Source organism: Typha latifolia, chromosome 5 (assembly GCF_019914945.1).
Source record: "Typha latifolia isolate L0001 chromosome 5, TyphaL0001v2, whole genome shotgun sequence".
NCBI classification, from domain to species: Eukaryota; Viridiplantae; Streptophyta; class Magnoliopsida; order Poales; family Typhaceae; genus Typha; species Typha latifolia.
Genome location: NC_133090.1, coordinates 913314 through 929100, shown reverse-complemented (window position 1 = coordinate 929100; position 15787 = coordinate 913314). Strand labels below are relative to the sequence as shown.

General features: G+C 39.0%; 3 protein-coding genes across 6 annotated transcripts; all 3 read right to left on the bottom strand.

The window, feature by feature from the left end:
- Positions 1-281: 281 nt before the first annotated feature.
- LOC140788213 (receptor-like cytoplasmic kinase 176) lies at positions 282-3773 on the bottom strand. Its single transcript, XM_073137382.1, has 6 exons — positions 3478-3773; positions 2822-3174; positions 1993-2128; positions 1484-1626; positions 1279-1402; positions 282-914 (listed from the first exon to the last, which is right to left on the bottom strand). Exons 1-6 carry the CDS (start codon positions 3542-3544, stop codon positions 454-456), a joined length of 1284 nt encoding a protein of 427 aa, XP_072993483.1. The 5' UTR covers positions 3545-3773; the 3' UTR covers positions 282-453.
- Positions 3774-6533: 2760 nt separating this feature from the next.
- LOC140788147 (probable serine/threonine-protein kinase PBL21) lies at positions 6534-9438 on the bottom strand. Of its 2 annotated transcripts, none has more exons than XM_073137282.1 (5): positions 9085-9438; positions 8833-8999; positions 8570-8735; positions 7595-7986; positions 6534-6970 (listed from the first exon to the last, which is right to left on the bottom strand). In XM_073137282.1, the coding sequence occupies exons 1-5, from the start codon at positions 9182-9184 to the stop codon at positions 6686-6688; spliced, it is 1110 nt and encodes a 369-aa protein (XP_072993383.1). In that variant the 5' UTR covers positions 9185-9438; the 3' UTR covers positions 6534-6685. The 2 variants fall into 2 exon arrangements, with proteins under 2 accessions (XP_072993383.1, XP_072993382.1); XM_073137281.1 differs by having other exon boundaries at positions 8546-8735; positions 9085-9434.
- Positions 9439-10050: 612 nt separating this feature from the next.
- LOC140789867 (uncharacterized) lies at positions 10051-15541 on the bottom strand. 3 transcript variants are annotated; one of them, XM_073139742.1, is made up of 10 exons: positions 15027-15541; positions 14425-14470; positions 14242-14317; positions 14057-14102; positions 13867-13965; positions 12085-12153; positions 11650-11986; positions 11338-11483; positions 10910-11209; positions 10051-10830 (listed from the first exon to the last, which is right to left on the bottom strand). In XM_073139742.1, the coding sequence occupies exons 1-10, from the start codon at positions 15447-15449 to the stop codon at positions 10825-10827; spliced, it is 1548 nt and encodes a 515-aa protein (XP_072995843.1). In that variant the 5' UTR covers positions 15450-15541; the 3' UTR covers positions 10051-10824. The 3 variants fall into 3 exon arrangements, with proteins under 3 accessions (XP_072995843.1, XP_072995842.1, XP_072995844.1); XM_073139743.1 differs by having other exon boundaries at positions 10688-10827; XM_073139741.1 differs by having other exon boundaries at positions 10051-11209.
- Positions 15542-15787: the final 246 nt, after the last annotated feature.

Below are 15787 nucleotides of genomic sequence, written 5' to 3'. Positions count from 1 at the left end.
ACACCCCACATTATGTGATTATTTTAGTTTATTTCAAAAGTCAATCAAAAACTCTTCTACAATATAGTTTATTTCATTTCACACCCCACATTGAGAGCACCTATATTAAAAAGATTTTAAATTTTTTAGTGTTTCATTCATAATATAGAGGTTAACTAGATAGAATTGAAACAGGGTGTAGATTGCAATAATCACATGTATATAGAGAGTGATACCTATTTGGTTTGATGCAAACTCAACCCTTCATCTATTCCATGCTTCTAATGAAAAAAGAGTTACAATTGCGTAAAGGATAACAGTTTCTTTCTTCTTTTTCTTATAGATTACAAGCATCAGGATCAATACAAACATATATATAATATATATCATGGCAATTAACCACAATGACTTAAAGCTGCAAATACAAAATTGAGTTGGCTGTACAGGCATAATAGAATGAAACCAAACTCAGCATCATCGTCTTACTCTATGAGAGTTGTTACTGCTGTGAGAGGGTGCCCCAGCATGATCATGCCGTGGATTTCGTAACGGTGAACGCTGAGTTGTACGAGTATGACCATTGTTGCGAGTTTGTGACGAGATATCTTTAGGATCCTTCCACCTGCTTTTCATGGCCTCAATCTGCTCGAGTGTTTCCACAACTTCTTTCATAGAGGGTCTGTTCTTTTGTTCTGTGGCCAGACAGTTTAGCGTAAGCTGGGCCGCCTGGAGAGCTGCTTTCGAGTTGTATTTCCCCTCCAGCCTCGGGTCCATCAGTCGAGCCAGCTTTCTCCGATCAGCCAGGCTCGGTTTTGCCCAGTCCACCAAGTTCTGCTCTCCACTAGGGCGGTTTGGGTCCAACGCCCGCTTACCGCAGAGCATCTCCAGCAAGACAACACCGAACCCGTAGACATCGCTCTTCACATAGAGATGGCCTAATTGGATGTCAATTCTATCAGCACATTATGAAAAGAGACTTCACTCCTGTTTTCACCTTTGATCAAGATTAATAAAATAATGGCTCTTAAAAAGACGCTTGAGTTTGTTGTAGTTATAGTGACAAAAGACAATGGATGAATGAGTGCTGTGCAAACTGTAACAGTGTGGTCTGGTCTTCATCAAGAAGTAGAACATTTGACTACTGTTAGTGATCGATCAGCCACTTGAGAGGATGGTGTGATGGGTAAGGTATCTTCTGGTCCCACATGGAGGCTTGGGTCAATTAGTGGTCCAGTATCTTTAATCAAATTTTTAGTAGATTGCGTACAGTAGTGGTAGGGACCAATGGGCAAAACATACCAGTGGCAACATACTCTGGAGCTGCATATCCATAGGTGCCCATGACTCGGGTCGTGACGTGCGACTCTTCACCGGTTGGCCCAAGCTTAGCCAGCCCGAAATCGGAGAGCTTTGCAGTATAGTTCTTCATAAGAAAATGGTTGTGGCAAAGTTAGTGTGTCATATTCTGAATGAGATCGTAGAGTTTTGTAAGCGAGAAACTTACCGAGTCTAAAAGGATATTGGAGGCCTTGAAATCTCGGTAGATGACTTGTTTATCTGATGAATGTAAGAAAGCGAGTCCTCGAGCCGCACCGATGGCAATCTTCATCCTGAGTTCCCAAGACAGCGGCTCATAATTTGCCCCTCCTGTCCAAAAAAATGACAGTCATTACTTACACAGGAAAATAATAAAAATGTGTACTTATGAGATCTAAAGAATATGGGTAATTCCTTCCTTAACGACATCCAAAATCACGATGCTGCACAATGAAGCATTCCAAAAGGACTCAGGTAAATTTCTCTCTTACAAAACTCGATTCATAAAATATTTTAGAAGACGATTCATATCTGAAAAGGACATGCCACCATCCATTTGCCATCATCTATCAGGAAACTGATATTTCTCAGTCCATTGACCAATAGACAATTTGAGCAATATATAAATAAAGTAGTTTGTTTTGGTCCTGCCTTAATAGCAAGACCAAGTTAGTGACATTAGGATTTAGGACTCACTTCGGAAGAGGTGGTTCTCTAAGCTCCCTCTTGACATGCATTCATATACAAGCAGAAGTTCCTTGTCCTCCCAGCAATACCCCAAGAGTTTGACAAGGTTGGGGTGCGAAAGCCTCCCTAGAAAATTCACCTCAGACTGCAACCATAAGAGACGAAGGAAAGGTAATTAGAGCAAACACATCATTATTTATTAAGAACATGCAACTTTACTATTCTAACAGTCTACAGCATCAATACTTTAATCATGTGGCAAACAGCATGAAGATAATTAAAGTTAGTCATTTGATCCTTTTGATAGCTTATGAAAAGTTCTAGCAGCATTGCTAAGGGAGATGTCATGCACTCATGACCATCTTTCTCAAAGATTCAACTCAGGGACCTCGAACCTCTTGTGCATTCTAGCAGTTTGGATCATTTATACACTCAAAGAAGTACAGAGACGAGAGAGAGAGAGAGAGAGAGAGAGAGAGAGAGAGAAGAAAATTGAGTTTGCATTAGAGAAGAAAATCTTCTTTCACTCGGCAGATTTCCTGACTTAATAGGACCTCTAATGGTAGTGCGAGTGCATTACATGCATAACTTTAAAAAGGGGTGAATCAACTACAACCTAATAGTTGCACAAGTGACTGCTTAGCTACAAGGTTTATATAAGAACTGCAAAGAACATAATTCCAACATATAAAGAAAGAAAAGAGGTCTACTGCATCAATCTGGCATTTCATCAAATAAGTTATAGGAATCCAAATTTATGAGCAACCTACTTAGTAACAAAATCAAAATAATGAGACATTAATCTCTTAAAGCAACAATACTGTACTTGAAGACTCACCTGCCATTCCTCCAACCCTTGCATGCTCTCATGGTTCAGTTTCTTTACAGCAACTACCATCCCAACGCCACTCTTGGTTGGATTCAGAGTCTTCTCATCAACCCATCCCTTATACACCCTCCCAAATCCACCTTCTCCAAGAACAGTATCAAGCTTAAAATTCCTCGTCGCGCTCTTCAATTCGGCGAAAGTGTAGACCCTAAGGTTCGGCGCCGGAAGAATCCGGCCCTCCGGAAACACCTCGTCGGCGCTTACGCTGCTTCCAGTAGATAGCCCAAAGGTGCTACTGCTAATGGTGGAAAGCTTTCCAGTGGTGGTAGTCGTACTACTACCACTAATGGGCCTCGAGGTCCCTGTAATTTAAAGGAAGGAGTTAGTTTTCATCAAAATTCATAGACCCATTATAGACTAACAGATGTGAAGAACTAATTACTATGTTATTGAGTAAAAAAAAAAAGGAACAAAAAACCCCCAAATTCCCCTTCTCTTTAGGCTAAAGGGAGATAATTATCACAAGCACGCAATTAAACTCAACCATCACAGAGGAAACCCAGAAAAATTGCAACTTTGACGCCATAGAAACTAAAAGAAGAATCTTCCCACAGAAAAGAAAAAAGCCTTTTTTTTTAAAAAATTTTTTTAATCGATCTTCTTACCTGGACTCGATGGTCTGGTGTTCACCGGACTTGGAGATCTCGAACGAGAACCAAGACAATTACCCATATCCTCTCTCTCTCCCCCCAACCTTTCTTTCTCTCTCTAACACCGAGCTCTAAGAAGAGGAGGTGGAACAAAAACAAAAACAAGAACAGAAGCAAAAAGGATGGCGAGGAAGGAGAGAGGAAGGAGAAGGGAAGGTCGCAAGGATAGGAGATTTGGATTCTATGCGCCTTTTTCGCAGCCCATTTTAAAATCTAAGCGTAAATCCTTTGTTTCTGGTATTCGAGTCAACAAAGTCAACGAATTGGAATCCACCGGTAATAAGACGTAAATATTTTCAATTCAAAGATAAAAGCGAGCGGTAAATATCCAAAATGATGACGTGGCATTTTTATTCATCTTTAATTATTATTATTTTTTCTTCTCTTTTCACATCATAATTAATACATCATCGGTCTTTATCAAATACTCGTAGAAATTTTATTCTCAATTTTAAATAGGAAAAAGTCTTAATTAATATGCTTTTAGATGCCTATAAATTTTAATTAATTTTCAAAAATAAAGTGATTAATGAAACAGAGATCAACATATTTTGATGCAAGTATTGCCTTGTATTTGGAAAAGAAAATTAGCTTTATATTAATCAACTCACTTAGCCTACGAGCTTTAATTATATATATATATATATATAATAAAAGTTATTAATGAAGTCCAGAGTGGTTAATTTAGATGCAAATAAAGTAAAAGAATAATTAATATTTAGATGGACATTGAGGTTGACAAATTGTGGGCAAAGGGAAGCACATGAGATTGACCATGGACTTGTTCTTTAAGAACACAAGGTTAGGGAGAAACTTTCCAATTTCACTTTCAGACCAATTGGATTGACTTGAAAACTGCGTTAGATTTCTATATATTGTCAGAATAGGATAACTGCTTATCATTTGGCCACTTTTTTATTTGAAAAAAAAAAGTTTTAATTAAAAGATATAGAAATCTATCAAACTAGTACCACTAGATTAAAAGAGGATTACAGCTTCATGCCAGTATAATAGCATTCCTTCAAGTGGGTCATTTCAGTTTTAGTTGATAGAATTAATATAATATATGTAGTCGTTAATTTCCAATTTATATTAACATAATAAATATAGTTATCATGATGGCAAAGAAAAATCTGAACATTGTTGGCTAAGTAACAAGGATGTTTAGTAGTTAAATACCTATCTTGTTTGTTTGACCACTTGGAAAGAATAAACTTTGCAATTATTGTTATGTTTTTTTTTTTTCATAATTTGTTATCTTCTTCTGACGTTTGTAGGCAAGAGCAGAATCTCGTTGATTTTATTTTAAATAAAAAGCTCATCTAGAAGGGTAAAAGAACAACAACCAAGTACTCAGTACTTGTTTTAAATTTATTTTTCAAAGTGCCAAAGACCTTTAATATGTCTCTATCTAACAAGTAAGACTTCTTGGACAAAACAGTATGAAAGCTTGCTTGTGGCACTATCATAGTTGTTAACCAACTTGCAAATGTGAATCTAAACCAAGCCATAAGAGTTAATTCAACACGAACGAGTTGCTGAAATTTTTGTTACTTTGATAGTATATGAGGATATAAATATTGTGTGCATTCACACGAAACATAACATTCTACAAACAAAATGATGTAGCAATTTATCAACTCCTAATAGTTTCTTTGTATATCTTAACCATCTCACAATAAAGATGTCACATATGCACAATTTGTAAAATATTTGTGCATAAAGTTTTATTCTCTCTCTAATATATATATATATATATATATATACATAGAAGAAATCAAAATAATGGCCTAACTTCTCAACAACAGAGTTGACTTAGGAGCCCACAATGCCCATAATCTTGTCAATATACAAACCATTTATTGGGACCAGAATGACAATTCTGAGTGGTCTTAAGAGCTCATCCTCTTTTAGCTGTTTTTTTTTTCTTTTGGGCATCACTCTTTTGGACTTCTTGGTCCAACACTTTGATCTTTCCTCAGATTTAACTGGCACTTTTGTCAGCTCTTTGACAAGCTGATGGTTAAATGATTTCGCCTATTGACCCAAGGCGTGTCTCGTCAAAAAGAACTACAATAAATATTGAGTATGACTTACATGCAAATTCTAACAGTAATAAAGAGTTGGGAAGAAATAGAATGATTGCCATAAATCTCAAGTTCACTTTGGATGCTTGTCATGCCAGCAGTTTTTGATTGAGACGAGGAGTTCCTTCTCAGGAAGTTATGGAATACTTGGCCTTTTTCTTCTCCTAATTGATGGTAGAAGTGCAGGAGTATTTGTTGACCAATTTATTTTCCAATTTTGAATGGACTTTTGAGAGAATTATTTATGGAGGATGGCATACCACACCTACAATCATATGTAATCATGAATATAAAATGACTAGGAACTTGTAGAACCAGAGAGCAAAAAGTTGACTGAATCCAAGAGGTGATCCATTTGACGAGTTAGTAATTTCTCAGAGAGCAACCTAATAGTTTCAACAATTATTAGATGCCCTCGTCCAGGTTATCAGAAATGCATGCAGAGGAATATATTGCAGACTGCCTGAGGAAGGAGAGAAATAAGATAGCAACTGATCTTAAACATCTCAATAAGATTCTAACTTGTAAGGTTTGCAATTGAGGAACAAAGATTGCTCATCGTCATAGTGGAAATGGTAGAAACAAAACTACACCTGATCAGTTGTCGCAAAAAGAATGACACTAGAAGGTCTAGTCACCAGGAAAGAACTGAAATCACTTCAGAGTTTATGGATAGCCAGAAGGTGAATTCGAATCAACAGAACTTTTATCTGATTGAAGATTCATCCCTAAATTCAGTCCTTGGTTATCAAAGATAGACTGAACTCATGAATCATAACTAGAGTCTCTAGAAAACTGCCACCATTTTTCCCCTTCTCTCCTAGGGATGCAACATAAATTCAGTCCTTGGTTATCCAGACACGCATAGAAGTTTGCACTTTACATCAAACAATGTCCTTCGTCTGGACTCAAAAGCATTGCATATTTCAGATACTCAATCTTGATGGCCATAATATATATTATTATGAGTGATGAAAACCAACAGATGAAAAGACACACATCTACCAGCTTCAAGTAGATATATTGAATCATACTGCACCTGATTTTTTGCATGTGATATCTGCTGGGAAGTGATTTTAGTCTTCTTTGTTATCCTCATTCCTATTGGAAGCACTGACATCCTTCGGCGGAGGTGACAGTGGAGGAGTACTACAGTTGGTCCCTGGAATGTAGGGCTGAGATGCCACATAGTCGATGGCAGCAGTTACATCACTCATGGTGGGTCGCATATGGGGCTTCTCATGGAGACACAGCGATGTAACAACTGATAGCTGGCATAAGGCACGGCGTGGATAGCGCCCTTGCAGCAACGGATCAGCCAGTTGAACAAATCTTCTACGATCATTGAGGAAAGGACGTGACTGCAAAACAAAGTTCATTGTTATGAGACAAATAAGAGGTGGAGGTAGCAGATACAGAGAAATAGAATGACTTCGGCATGACAATATATCTAGTTCCAGAACTGCTCTTCTCCACACAACTAGGAGGGACATAAAATGCAGATAAGACAGATAAGACAGATAAGGTTAAGAGATCCTTCCACAGGCTGCCTTCCAACTAGATTTGTCTGATTTAAAGTTGAATTCTGGCACCATTCAATTATCTTCTAGACCGTAATCATAATATCTAGTAGTGCAAATCAGTCTAAACAGAAGTCTTCCGTTTATTCTAGTGAAAGTTCGCCATCATTGCAGCATGGGAATAGATCAAGGAACTGTAGTGTGAGAAAGGAAGCATAAAACCGAGTGACAATTGGTTAGTTACTATATATGAGCGAATGATTGGTCTCTGATTTGGAACTTCAGAAGGTTCGTACTTTTTTTCGTTAATCACTAGATCAATTGGAAAAGCTACATTGATATTATATTGCATCTGATTTTTCAGAAGCTCTTTTCAGAGGAACAAAAAAGAAACAAAACCAAAAAAAAAAAAAAAAAAAAAAAACTTTCATTAACAAAGGAAATAAAATTAACTCAATAACCTACCCATACTATTAACTTCTGCTCGCCAAACTCTTTGGAGACGTCAAATGCCTGTCTTCCAGTGATTAGCTCCAACAAAACCACACCAAAGCTATATACGTCGGACTTCACATTCAGCTTACCACTCATAATATAATCAGGAGCACAATAGCCATATGTTCCCATAACCCTTGTTGAAACATGAGTATCATCACCAACAGGTCCAAGTTTTGCTAATCCAAAGTCAGAGAGCTTAGGGTTGAACTCGTCATCCAACAAAATATTAGCAGATTTCAGGTCACGGTAAATAACTGGTGGGTTAACTACGTCATGCAGGTAAGTGAGACCTTTGGCAGCACCGAGAGCAATCTTTATCCGTGTGTTCCAATCAAGTGGTTCTCTTTTAGGAGGCAAATCTGAAGAAAGAGGTTGTGATGAATAAATAATCAAAAAAAGAACTCATAGATTCAATAACATGGCAATTGATAATAAAGCATGAAGCACACAAGTCATTGTTACACAGGATAGCCTTGTTATGTAGATAGGAGAACAATCAAGCCATTAGTTATAGAGAAGAAAGATGCAGACAAAATAAATGGCCAAAGGCGTCAAGAGTAGGCCAATACTATGTTTGTAAAATCTATAGCAGATGAATAGCAGAAATCAGTAAGAAAAGCTAAATCTATCTACGGTGGTGTCACAAATGATTACAACAGAAACTCTTTTTCCACTACAAGTCACCACAAGAGGACTGCAAATCACTGGAACATTGGCAGTTATGAAAATTTGGAAGAGCATCATCACTTAGGCACATTAATAATCACAAGAAAGCAGAAGAAAGGTTTAGAGGAACATTGATAAACCATCATCACTTGGGCAAAGATCTAAGACAACATTGGCAATTAAATCAATGCATTAGCATCATACACACGCACGGGATCAGTGAAACTAATAGTAACAAGAGAGGAAGCTCACTAAATAAGTGATATTCCAAGCTACCCTGTGACATATACTCATACACCAAGAGCCTCTCCTGTCCCTCGGCGCAGTATCCAATCAAACTAACAAGATTTGTATGGTGCAACATTATAAGCATTAGGCACTCAACCAGGAATTCCTGACTCCCCTGCTGCCCGTTCCGATTGAGCTGCTTGATCGCAACGATCTGTTCACAAAGTTCCAATTTTTATACAAGAGACATCGTCAAAATCAAAACTTTTTTCTCAGAAACATAGACAAAATAGGAGGAAAAAAGTTGTCACCTGGCCAGAATTAATATGCCCTTTATAGACCCTCCCGAACCCACCTTCCCCTATCAAATTAGCCTCACGGAAATTCTCAGTGGCAGCTGCGAGCTGCCGCAAGGTGAATTTATGGGCGCCACCGCCACTTCTCTCGCCATCCGGAGAAAGATTGTTCTTTTCACATTCTTCAAGCCAAGAAGGGCATAAGAACAGGCATATAGAAATCCCTGGGGTATTTTAACAAAAACCAAGAGGGCAATGGCATGGTACCTATGGTGTCGACAACACGAGACAAGGATTGTGATGCATTGGTGTAGGCGATCCTCTTGCGAGGATCCTTAGGGCGAGAGCTGCAAGAGAAGCAGCTCATCTCTCTCCGGGGCCCTAATGCGGACACCGAAACAGAGGAAACCCAACTCTAGGAACCTACACCCCCCTGTGCGCGTTTCTCTCTCTTCGTTTACCAAACTTAGCCCTAGAAGAGGGGGTTGTAAACAAAATACAAGGAAAATCTCGCATGGAGATAGCGAGAGGAGATTCTAACAATAGTAAGCAGTTATCGCCCTCAAATCTCTCTTTCGCCATTGAGAGAGAGAGAGAGGGAGGGAGAGGGAGGGGAAGAGGGCGGTATGAGAAAATAAGAAAGAGCAGGGGAAGTATTTGCAAAATAGTACGTAGAAAGAATATATTTGCAGATACCTTATCTGCAATAATCCCTCATAGTAGGAGGTTTTGGGGAAGAATCCATTTTATAAAAATTACTCTTCAATTAGAATTAACATCTAAAGGAAAAACATAATTTACATGATAGGGTAAATTAAAAATTATAATAAATTAAGTTCGCTGCAAACCCAGGTCCAATAAGTTTGAAACTGATTGCATAGATGATAGAACTGATAAAGAAAATTTTAAATTTAAACTTTTATTTTAATATTCAACTAGTATGGATTAGAGATATTTATGGCAGCTTATAACAAGATCTAGAGGTAGAATAAAATGATCCATCCTACTTAAAAAAAATTTGCAAGCATTTTATCTTTCTCTGTTATTGTTCAAGAGTCACTTATTTATTGCATTTCGTATTAGTCAAGTATGGTTCAGGAACTAATTTGTTATTTGTTGGATATTTTCTTCAAGCATGAATGAACTGCAGAGCAATGAAAAGTTCCTCTACAAACATTGAGAAAACAAGAGTTAGACAAAAACAACTTGGTACTTTTTTTTTCCTTCCGCAGATTAATCGAGCATAAGAGAAGCTTATCTTCTCCAGGAGAATTAAATTTCAATTTTAAATTAATCTGTACATAAAGCCGCTTACAAATTCACAGCACAATTCTTTTGCCAACAATAGCTAAAAGAATTCCATCCCCCCCATATCCCTTGAGTCTTCTTTTCTGCATCAATGGAGCTTTTACAACAACATTACAATCTCCCCTAATCCATCTACGACAGCAAAAATAACAACAGCATCGACAACAACAATTGCAAAGCTAAGTTGGATGATACACCTTCACAATTGCAAAGCTAAGTCAGGCTGCTGCGGATCAACTGCCATGCTTGAAGTTGGTGAAAGCGGCGTCTGGAATCTGATATTGAGATCAGGGGGAAGCGATAGCGTCTTGGAATGCTGAGGTAGACCCCGGCGTAGGCCCTGCTGATTGCAACCTATATCAGGAGGAAGGTAAGTCGAACTTGATGAGAAGCTTGAATTTCCGACTAATTTTGCTTTGCTCATGTCCGAGTCACCTGAGGTGACATGGGAGACGTGATTGTCGCTGCTTCTGGAACACATGTCCACTGTCGGAGAGTGGGACGTTTTTGCCTGCAAAATGAAGCTCCCAGGTGGTCTAGAGGGGAAATCAACCTTCCCAGCTCTCGAAGACATATTGAACCCAATAGTGGTGTTCAAACCATTTATTGCAGGTTCATAAAGTTGAAAATTATTCGTCTGCTGAATACCTCGTCCAGTAGCGCCGCTAACAATGTGCAATTTTAATCCACTTTCTTGGCTTACTGCTGCAATGGAGTCAAATCCCCTCATGGAATCAGAGCTATTTTGGGCAGTAGATTCCAAGGCTGGCATAGGAAGACTTACACTAGAATGACCTTCAGCAGCCACGCTATTTGAGGATGGTACCACCGCAGACACTGTTGTGATGCATAGTGGTGATGCTGTAATCTTGGGCTGAGGGGAAGAATGAGGGGAGGCAGTTAATATGGCCGTCTGTGGCTGTTGATGCAGGTCATTTTCTCCAACCCATCCACGGCCAAACTTTATTCCAGGAGGAAGGACTCGTTCTATCCTTTTGGCAGCAATTTCCCAACCAATAGGACCAAGCTTTGCAGCAAATCGAGCCAAGCTGTGGGCATACACATATTGCGTATGAAGCCCAACCTGCGGTCAAGATCAAATCAAATTCCTAATATGTATAGGTAATAAAATACAAAAGCGACATTATAGTACAGAAGAATAATGATAGGAGTAAGGAATTTTTGACAACTAAAGTAGCAGTTCATACTTACAGGTACCAGCTGCTTCCTTTCCCCATGAAATGTGCTTAATGTAGATAGCTCCTCCAGAGAATTTAAAGACTGGGGTTGCTTATAAGTATTCCGCCTATATTCATCTATAGGAGAGAGTTTCTTCCAGTATTTTGAAACCCCTTTCACTGCAAAATAATTGCTGCAAGAGATCAGTACCTAGTACATCACATCAATGCTTAGCTTTCTTTAATATATTAAGGGTATTATGCATTGTTTTCTGTGATAAATATCTTTCTCTCTGTGCTATCACCTAAATATAAGCAGGAATTATACAAAATATGTAAAATTAACCTGAGCAATCTTCATTTTTCTCTGATTTATGCTCGCTAGACCAACTATGAGTTTCAATCTTACGAAGAGCATAAGGTTTGTGTGTATCCGCACAGTTAGTTTTTCTTGAAAAATCATGTCCCATGCAGGTCAGATGACCGTTGTTTACAGCATTAGCAAGCATTACATCAGAAGAGAAACCAGAACTAGCAAGCTCAGCAGGCTTCCCAACTTTCTGCTTAGCAACAATCTTGCTTGGTGGCCTACCCCTCCGTGGCTTTGTTTCTGGTTCTTCATCATCAGTTTCTTGCCTTAAATTCTCAAAATCCTTTTTGGCAAGCTCTTGGATGGCTCGTGCCTGCACATAAAGATAAGCAACATCTAATAAATAAACCCACAAGGAATGACAAAGCTAGCATGACCCTCAGAAATCGATGCTCTGGAGACAGTAGATACCTGCCGATAGTAGATTGTATCTGGTGAGTTGTAGCACATAGCATTTGAGCTTATTAAGAAAACATCATTCTGCAAATATGAAAAGTAAAAGAGTCAGGTTTCTAGAGCTTGATCAGAGCCACCTTATTTTATATTCAGAAAAAAGATGACATAAAAGAATGAAACTAACTGTCTATTCATATATTATATCAAGCAAGAAGTTAAAAAGAGAAGGGCATATCAGACTATAGTCACGATATATATATATATATAAGTTCTGTTCATGCAGAGAACATAGCAAGGAGCAATTTCGTATAATATAGGTATATATATATATATATGTAGACTCACACGTGTATATATATGCCGAATGAACTAAATAAATTGTATACATAACAGAAGGTTTCAAGCCTGTGGCCTGGTGGCTGCTCTGTCATGCATTTCTTAAACCAAACAACACTGGCCTTCACTACTATAGGATCTAAAGCATAACATTTTAAGAGAAGTTTAAGGGGAAAAAGAAGAGAAAATAATTCAGCTATCATATTATTAAGCCAAAAGAAAAGATTGATAAAAAATCATCTAAAGCGATCTGTGTCCCACTGGCAAAGCAAACATGCTCAGGAGAACTCACATACTGTTGAATCTCAATCTAGTATATAACGTGACTCTTTCATGAATGAGGCATGTTAATATTGGTGGAACATATAACAGTAAAGCAGGTCAAAAGTGAGAAGATACATATCACTTACATTTGTGCATTAATCATAATTCGGGTTAGTTCACTATATCAGATGCACATCAAGCTTTCCATCTGACATGTCTTCTTTAGAAGTTTAATGATTTTACATGTCTTCCAAACAGAAAACAAGTATGATGAAGCAATCCAGAGATCACATTCTTCAACTTTTCTTATATGTGCCAAAGGTCGTAGATGAATACTACATCCATACTGCAACCTTAGCAATAATGATTTTAATTTTTACTATCGCCACAATAAATTAAGAACCTAAATCATCTGATAATGAATGATAAAATGACAGGAATTTCCCAATTTCAAAGAGCACTTTACTGTCTCCACTCAAAACACACACAAGAAGAGGGAAACCATACAAGAAAAGTACCAAACATAAAATTTTAAGCCATAAACACTTTATCTTCAAGGAAAATGTTGGACAGAATCAATTAGATGTGCATTCATCTCCAGAATTTTCTCTGCATCAACAAAGACAGAAAGGGACTAAGAGAGCGACATAAGGGAGATTCAGAAATAAGATGGACATAAGTCACTCAATATGCCATCTCAAAGGTGGTAACAAATGCTTAAAGATGTTGACATTCAATGTAGGCCCAGAGGAAGTATACATGTTATGTTAGAAGCCACACCAAATCCATGTTGAGAATATTATAGACAAGGAGAAATGGCTAACAGAGCAGCACACAAAGTCCAATGCGAAATAATTGGGATTACCTTTTTCTCCAGGAAAGAACACACTACTTTAAACAAGTGAGAGAGAAAAAAGCAGTTATAGAAACCCTCTGGAGCCTTTGCTTGCATATAGACAATCAACAAAATAATGGAAAAGAAAGAAGTTCATAATAGTCAGTCCAGACCAAAAGAGTAAGGAACAACAGACCTCTCAACTTCCCTGGAAAGCTAATCAAGAACACAGAGATAAAAGCAAACAAAGCTCACGCTAAAACACTAAGCTGAAAAGGTAAATCCAAAAACACTGCAATATTCATCTACAGAGGAAGTTAAGTTAAAGAAACCAACTTCCCAGCCTGAATCATTTTACCAACCTCAAATTGCTCCAAGTTTGCATAAGCTCCAGCAGACAGCTTCTTACGAACGGTTGCAAAATCCATGGGATGCTTGATGATATCATGATAGTCTGGGAGCTGTGTTCAATGATGAACAGAATGCCAGCTTTGTCAAACAAATAGCAACTTCTAGATATCCCTAAAAAGGATCATAGCTTTTAACACAAACCTCATCGGGATCGACGGGCTCCGCAAACACACCATAGGTATCCTTTCTGAATGAACCACGAAAACCCAATTTAGCAAACTTGGATGACGGAATACAGGACTAGAACATTGATGTGTAACGAAGGAAAACTACAGAAAGGAAAAGGCTTCAAGTGAGACTGAAATAAAGAAAGCAGGAGCACATACTTCTGCAGCCTATCCAGGATGAAGTCCAACAACTTTTTGTCCGGCAAAGGTGTCGTGGGCCCGGAATCTGATGGCTCTGAAAAAACAAACAATTTAACATCAGTAAACCCACTAACAAAACTGAGGTTTTTTTTTTTTTCCTTCTCTTCTCCCTTCTCGGGAAAAATGCAACAAGCATCAAACCTTGAAGCCCATCCGTCGCTTTCCGCGCAGAATTCGGCTTCTCTGCCTGCGAGAGAAAACCCATCACCATAACAATCAAAATAGCTCAAGAAATTTCTTCTAAAGTGATAATAAAGTGGAAAATCCAACTCCCAAGAAAAATATATGGTTGCAGATACCAATCTACACAAATAAAATTATTGTCATGAAAAGTTTCGAAAGGAGAAGTAAAAGGGGAGGGAAGAGGACAAAAAACAAACTTTTTCCTCCAACAAACAGTGAATCAACTGACATTAAAAATAGAAATAAATCCATCAGGATAAAAGTATACTAATTCTGACAAGAAAGATACGAGGATTTCTAGCATCAGCCAATCATTGGAAGTGAGAGTTGACTTAGTCAAATCCGAAAACTTTCTCAGTCTGGAAAGCCACAACAGTCATCTTCATTCCAGAAAATTCAAAACAAATAACGGAATCCAAGTACACAACCCACCCCGAGGTAACCGCGATCGTACGAAAATAGCCCAAATCCACACCAAGTCCACTCCTTTATTTCCAAATCCATCTACTTAACTCAAACCAAAACAAGATAGAATCATACAAAGTGGACAATCTCCCCACCTTATCCCGATCTCCGCCGCTGACTGCGTCGATCCTTCGCTTCCCGCGGCTGGACTCGCCTCCTCCGTCCGATTCGGCGGAATCCGAGCGCGAATTGGAGGTCCGGTGGGGAAGCCGGAGGACGAGCCGGAGCTTCTTCTCCCTCCGTCTCCCTTCCCCCTCTTCTTCCTCCTCCTCTTCTTCCTCCTCCTCTCGCTCATCGGCGTTGTTCCCACCCTCCGGCGAGGGATCAGGGTTCCGGCGGGTGGGGGGGCGGCCGGCGGGGAAGCGTAGGTAGGGATTGGGGCTAGGGTTAGTGCTCGGCTTCTTGTTGTCCTGCTCCTCTTGGAGCTTTTGGAGGCGAAGGCTTCGTTTTTGGAGATCGAGTAGGGAGGGCCGACCTTTCTTCTTCTTCCTCTTCCCCTCAGGCTTGGTGTTGCCCATCTCCTCTTTCTCTCTCCTCTCTCTCTATCTCTCTCTCTCTCTCTCTCTCTCACTAGAAACAAGGGGATTTGATTTGTTCGGGTATTATTTCTGGTTTCTTTTTGGGTGCGACTTATTTTTTTTCTCTCGTTGGGGCGAGGAAACGCACGTGTCACCCACGTGGGCTTTCGGGCCTCCACGCGAGTGAAAGCGTGCGATGGGGGTAAAGGTCCGCCCAGGTATTTTTATCACTTTACACCCTCAACTCTTCCTATTTTATTCCTTAGTGACATCTAATTAGGCCCAGCCCAAATGTTTCTTAAATGGGCCTCATGGGCCGTTATCATCAACCCACGTGC